The following is a 6,000-nucleotide window of genomic DNA, read 5'->3' on the forward strand; positions in this document are numbered from 1 at the left end:
CGCCCCGCTCTTTCAGAGATGGGCGTATAAAAACGCAATAAATATACCAACAAAATTAATATAATAAACCAGCAGCTCATTCTTACTTTGGGTTCCTGATTTTGTCTTCATGACTCATATATCTTCCTTTAGTAGCCACTGCCGCTCCGCTCAACTTGGAAATCTAGGTGGTAATTTTGAAAAGTTTTACACAAATTCACCTTTTCGTATGAATGCAACATATATGTATGATAAAATATACTGTGAATTTAGAAAAAGAAATCATATCATATATTAAAACTGGAAACCAGAAATATGTTCAAGACATAAAACTGAACATTATGTCCAAAAAGAAAAGTGTTGTTACAGATAACAAAATGCTATATCAACTCCAAGAAATATGGCTCTTCAGATAAGAGCTCTCAAAGGACAGCAATGATCGACTTTCCAAGTCTTGTCATTAAAAAAAGTTGAACAAGTACAAAAGTCTTTACAGGGTCAGAATTTTGTAAAAGATATAAAACAAAATGATGGAACCTAAACAGTGAACAAGAGTGTAAAGTTTCAACCCTTTCCCACAAGTGGTTACTGAAAAAACAGCTTACATAAAAAAACTCAGCCTAGCTGGGCTACTGACACCAATGAAAGGATGAGTGCAATCACTATACCTATTCATTAGTAAAGCTAAAGATTTCTATTTTCTATGTACAGTCTAACCTGTCTTAAGCAGCCAGCCAAGGGAAGCAGACAATTTGGCCGCTAAAGCCAGGTGACCGCTGACCGGAGCCAGTATATGTATTTTTCAGACTTCTGACCAGTCTATAGCCTTTAGGCCCGTTTCTTTTTGGGTTTTCCATTATTATTTTACCAGGATACAATGACGTGCATTTGCCTTCGCAATACGAATGGTCTTCTTAGCAATCTAAAACTCCGGCGTGTTTTTTTTTTTTTACTTCAAAAATTGTTACAGACAATTTTCCATTTTCAAAACAAGTTTGTTTACAATTTTCGCCATTTTGGTAAGGGAAGCTACTCTCGGCGCTTATTGTCTACGCTAAATCTAAGATTGCCGTTACGTTCCGTAAAAGACAGAGTGGTTTATTTTTTTTTCAAACACAATTAATTTCGTATAAATTTAATAGTATTTTGATGACAGAAGTATAAAAAAAAATCACAAATATTATGCTACTAATTAGTTATCGAGTATTATCGTTAACCGAGGTCAAACTGTGAACAACAAAATTGACAAGAGGTGACACGCTAATTACCGATAATTACTGGCCTGGCCATTTGATCATAACAAAAGGGGATTACACCTTTGGTTATCAGTTTTAATTGAGAAGCTCATGTCATTTTGTCGTTCTTGTGTTGAAGTCCCGCGAAACTTAGCAACCACGTGCTTCTCAAAATCGGGTATCTTCGGCGATTATTGCCTAAAAATAATTGGTTTTGGAAGAAAAATGGCCGCTGAAAGGGGTCAAATACGGCGGTCGGGAGGCAATTTCGGTGGCCGCTGGCCGCGGACGGCAGGTGGCCGCTAAATAAAGTGATAAAATAGAGGAAAATCCGTCGGGGGCGTCATAAAATGGCCGCTGAACGGAGGTGACCGCTGATCAGAGGTGACCGTTAGTACAGGTTAGACTGTACATCAAATCATCCTGGATATTCAAATTTGTCAAAGCCTGACTGAATTACATCAATGTACATCAAATTTAAGTTCATCACCAAAGAACTTGTAAGGTAGAAAATTTATATTTTAAGTTCAGAACCTTATCAAATGAGTTACCTCCTCTTGAGTAGCTCCGCGTGTAAGCATGTTTCTACAACCTATAGGAACATCGTTTATCTCAACTTCTCGTGTAATAACATTGCTCTGCACTCCCATCTGAAAAACAAAAATGAAAACACACTTCTAATCTTAAGTTTGTAATAGTAACACAATATATTCAAATGAAAAAGTTTTGTCATCCATAATTACAATTATTTATTTGTCTGATATTTATAACTACAGAGATATCTAAAAGGATAAAGGAATTAAGATTTTTAACCCTTACCCTGCTAAATTTCTATAATGAACTTGTTCATCTTTCAATCTGGACAGTACCATTAACTGTTAAAAGGGTGCTTACCAAAATGTTTCTGACAACGGCGAAAAGTGCAAATCTTGATCAGACTGCACAGATGTACAGGCTGATCATGATCTACGCTGGTCGCAAAGACAGAATCACTTGCCGCCAGCAGGCTAAAGGTTAATACAAGTTAACGTCATTAAAGGAACGCTCATCAAACATGTTAATCTTTCAAAATATCTTCAAAAGCACTCATTTACAACAAGAACTTAACAAAATTCAAACCTTTCTATGTCCAGGACTACTCAGCTGTGATGGTTTAAGCTTTCCTTTAGCTATTAACATGGCATTGACCTTGGCAATGGCTTCTATTGATGCCTCCATGCTCGTCTTACTATGTGCTTCAACACTCATCATGTCACACCTTTAGTATTTACTTGCTTGCAGATACGCTGTAAGCAACAAGAACAAAAGATTATTTTTTTCAATTGTACTTGTACTATTTCCTAGCTCACATTAAAGGGCATATATCCCCTATGAAATAATGCTATTACAACTTTCAAAGAGATCAGAACTTCTGTAAAATAACAAGAAAACATAACTCAGTATTTTTTAAAAGGTGTAATTTACAGTTCACCAAATAGGTGTTGAAGTTTTAGGGTGCTCATTTTGCATAATTCATATATTCAACTGGTCCCTGTATACAATGAAAGAATAGGACTGATGAATGGACTATATAGTGTAGATTTAAAAACTCTTAAGGAACTTAACTGTTTCTTTACTTCATAATGTCCTTTAAATTGAAATACAACTGTGTGGTAGATGCTAATGAATAATAAAGGGCATTAAGACAACTTTTATCAAAGTCAAAATGATCTTTCTGTATATGTTTTACTAGAATTTCCATGTTGAACTACACTAGAACATGCCACGTAACTTCAAACCTTTATCAAAGGGCCGATTTTTGTTGGATTTGAATAAAAAAAATTGAAAATAACAGAAAGCCGACACTTTTCTTAATCTTGTAGAGCCATAATTATTATTTATAATGTCAGATAAATTTCTACATACAGAAACAAACATTCTTCTTGAACGTAGGGAATGTTTCAAACGAAACTGTTGTTTAAACTCCAAAAATTAGTTTAATAAATTTAATCTTAAAACTGATGTGTGAAAAATACAATGTATTTAAATTAAAATAATATTTTTTTTAAAAAGGCCGACAACGAAGTTACATTTAGTATTCCGAACTTTTAGATAAAACTGCAGAAAATCCTATAGGTTTAACATGCATTTAAATGGTGAAGAACAGAGCAATATCATAAACAAATATTTTCAGGCAACAGTTTACAGTTTTGACTTGCTATTTTCATTGAAATATGTCCTAATGTTTTTGTTCTAAATACTCTGAATCAACATGGCAAATATCATGTAAAAAACGACATCTTTCTCTCTGGGTAAGACAAGTTTAGATTTAGCCATTTTCACAGGGCGAAAAAGTAACATTAATGTAGATATTTTCCATTTAAAAACAGATGCAGGCAATAATTTTATGGCAGAACTTTTGTTTTCAACAAAAAATTCAACAAATGCTTTCCCAGATTTTCACTGAAAGGACGAGTTAAACTGTAAGGCGTAAGTGTTTGAGTAATAGCAGAATAACCTACGGCATACGCTTCGACTGGACGACAACATAAGATAAGACATTTTTTTCAACACAATTTTCATTGAAAAATAACACTCAAAACGCTTGAAAGAACCAACAATAACATGTTTCTATTAGTTCGCGAAAACCGATGACTTGTTTACTTAGATTACAGCTTAGTTTCGTAACTTTTTATTTACTTCATTTTTTTTTTTTTTTTTTTTTGACAGAATATGACAAAGAACAAAAAAGTGTCGTATATTTTGCAGTTAAGTATGATTTACGTAGTTTAAAACAACGGGAAAGGAAGTTTTTATAATAATATTTTGCATACGAAATTATTCACAAGGCCAGCTCTCCATGTTAAAACAGGGAGGTTACTCAAAGCGGTGTCACAGTAAACAATTTCGATCGCGTTATTATTGTTTGCTTATTTTCTGCTTTCTTTTGCCGTGAATTTGGTAATTACTTTATTTACTTTTAAGGAAATATCAAAATCCGAAACGGTTCTTTACAAACGGTATATACCGGTACATTTCGAAGCAATTATTCGGTATCGATACCGGAAACCGGTATCTTACCCTATACCTTTTAAGAAAATTGCATAGAAACGCAGGATAGCCCTTATTTCAAACCACAAGTGGCTCTTATTTCAAACCACAAGCGATATATACCTATGTTAACCTAACCCTAACCTCTAGTCAGAGTATTGTACATGTAGCGGTTCTTGTATCGGGTGGCCTCGGAAGCTCAATTGGTAGAGCGCTGGCACGGTAAGCCAAGGTCCGAGGTTCGAATCCCGGTTGAGGCTGCTCAAATCTGCATGCTACATATGTATGCATATAAATCGTAAATGTATCAGTGTTCGAAATTCACGGTAGTCCGACAGCCCGTGGCTACCAAATTTCAGCTCGGGCTACCGATTTTCCACAGGTACAAGTCAGACTGGGCTACCGGATTTTCCTCATTTGTTTAAAAAAACATGCTAATTAAACGAGTAAGTACTGCATCGTGATTTTCCAGACTGAGAAACGCTTATGGAATTATTGGTTTTTGCACTCTCACGAGTTGAGAATCAAACAGTGTCAAAGACGTAACCGCAGCGCTAATTGGCTGAATACAGTCACCTCTAGCGTAACGGATAATTTAACTAGCTTTCACACTTCTCGCGAAAATCTTACACAAGTACCTGCAGTAGGCGGGGCTTAAATTATGTTATCAGCGTGTATTCAGCACTCAGTATTACATCTTACAAATTGTCAACAGTCCGAGTTGCAGTAATTGGCGAGTGCGGATCCTAAAAAATCGGGCATAACAGTTTAGATTTCGTTTTGGCAAGAGTGTCATGTCCGATACTTTTGGACTCTGATGATGCTGATCTGGACTGGAGTAGATCCTCTATTTCGAGTTAAAATTTCATATATGGCCCAAAAACACAACACTAAAACAAAATGTTATATGGTGCAAAAATTATGTATTTTAAGGTGTTAAAGTTCGGGCTAGTGAAATTGGTTTCGGGCTTGGAAAATTTTTAATCTGGTAGCCCGAATTTCTGAATTTCGTACACTGATGTATACCTTGTAAATTTATATGACAGCCTTGAAATCTACATAAAGCTTTCTTCTAACAAAAAAAAAATAACATTTGAACTTAATGAGGCCTTAATAAGGCTCTAAAACACACAAAATACAAAATTGAGATTTCGTTACATCCGGGCACTCCACAATTTGGTGGCGCTAGATTCTCGTCACCGGCCAAGGTAACGCTACTTCCCGTTCGTTCTTTAGGCTAAACACCACTAAATCCTGCTGTTATCCACCTCTTCCACGCGTTAATACTGTGACAGATCAGTGTAACAGACTATTATCCACTAATGGTCACAGTGAATCAACTCACAGGGCCTCTGATTGGTTGAAAATGTATAGGGAATTCTGAAGTATATATTTCAATGTAAAGTGGTCTCTCATTGGTCTAATATGTATTGAACGTGTTTGAAAACTATCTAATTTCATAAATTAAAATTCTAATCCATGATTCCTGGCAGAAAAATATTTGGAATGATGCATTTTAGGCGCTGGTTATGCATGTTTTACCTGTGGTGCATTTTCATGAAAAATAAAAATTATCACTGTCGAAAGAAGTATAAAATACACAGAATGGCAACTGGCTGTAATCTCGCGTGATCTCGTGTCAGAGCGTGAATTGGCGTTATCTTCGTAAAAACAAACATCGGCGTGCATGGAGTTACAATTTGTACCTTTAAAACTACATTTAAAATACATGTTAGCGTCTAAAACAACATAAGTT

At 35.4% G+C, this 6,000-nt stretch overlaps 1 protein-coding gene across 1 annotated transcript in view; it reads right to left on the reverse strand.

Moving 5' to 3' along the window:
• The window catches only part of LOC123566448 (uncharacterized), a 43,466-nt gene extending 38,029 nt beyond the window's left edge, over positions 1-5,437 (reverse strand). Inside the window, exons 1-4 of the mRNA XM_045360556.2 lie at positions 5,271-5,437; positions 2,334-2,500; positions 1,766-1,864; positions 87-163 (exon numbers count right to left, since the gene is read on the reverse strand). Of these exons, the coding sequence (XP_045216491.2) occupies positions 87-163; positions 1,766-1,864; positions 2,334-2,465 (308 nt within the window). The 5' untranslated portion in view covers positions 2,466-2,500; positions 5,271-5,437. The remainder of the gene's footprint in view (positions 1-86; positions 164-1,765; positions 1,865-2,333; positions 2,501-5,270) is intronic.
• Between the last annotated feature and the right edge of the window lie 563 nt (positions 5,438-6,000).

The sequence above is a fragment of the Mercenaria mercenaria genome, chromosome 8 (genome assembly GCF_021730395.1).
Source record: "Mercenaria mercenaria strain notata chromosome 8, MADL_Memer_1, whole genome shotgun sequence".
In the NCBI taxonomy this organism is placed as follows: Eukaryota; Metazoa; Mollusca; class Bivalvia; order Venerida; family Veneridae; genus Mercenaria; species Mercenaria mercenaria.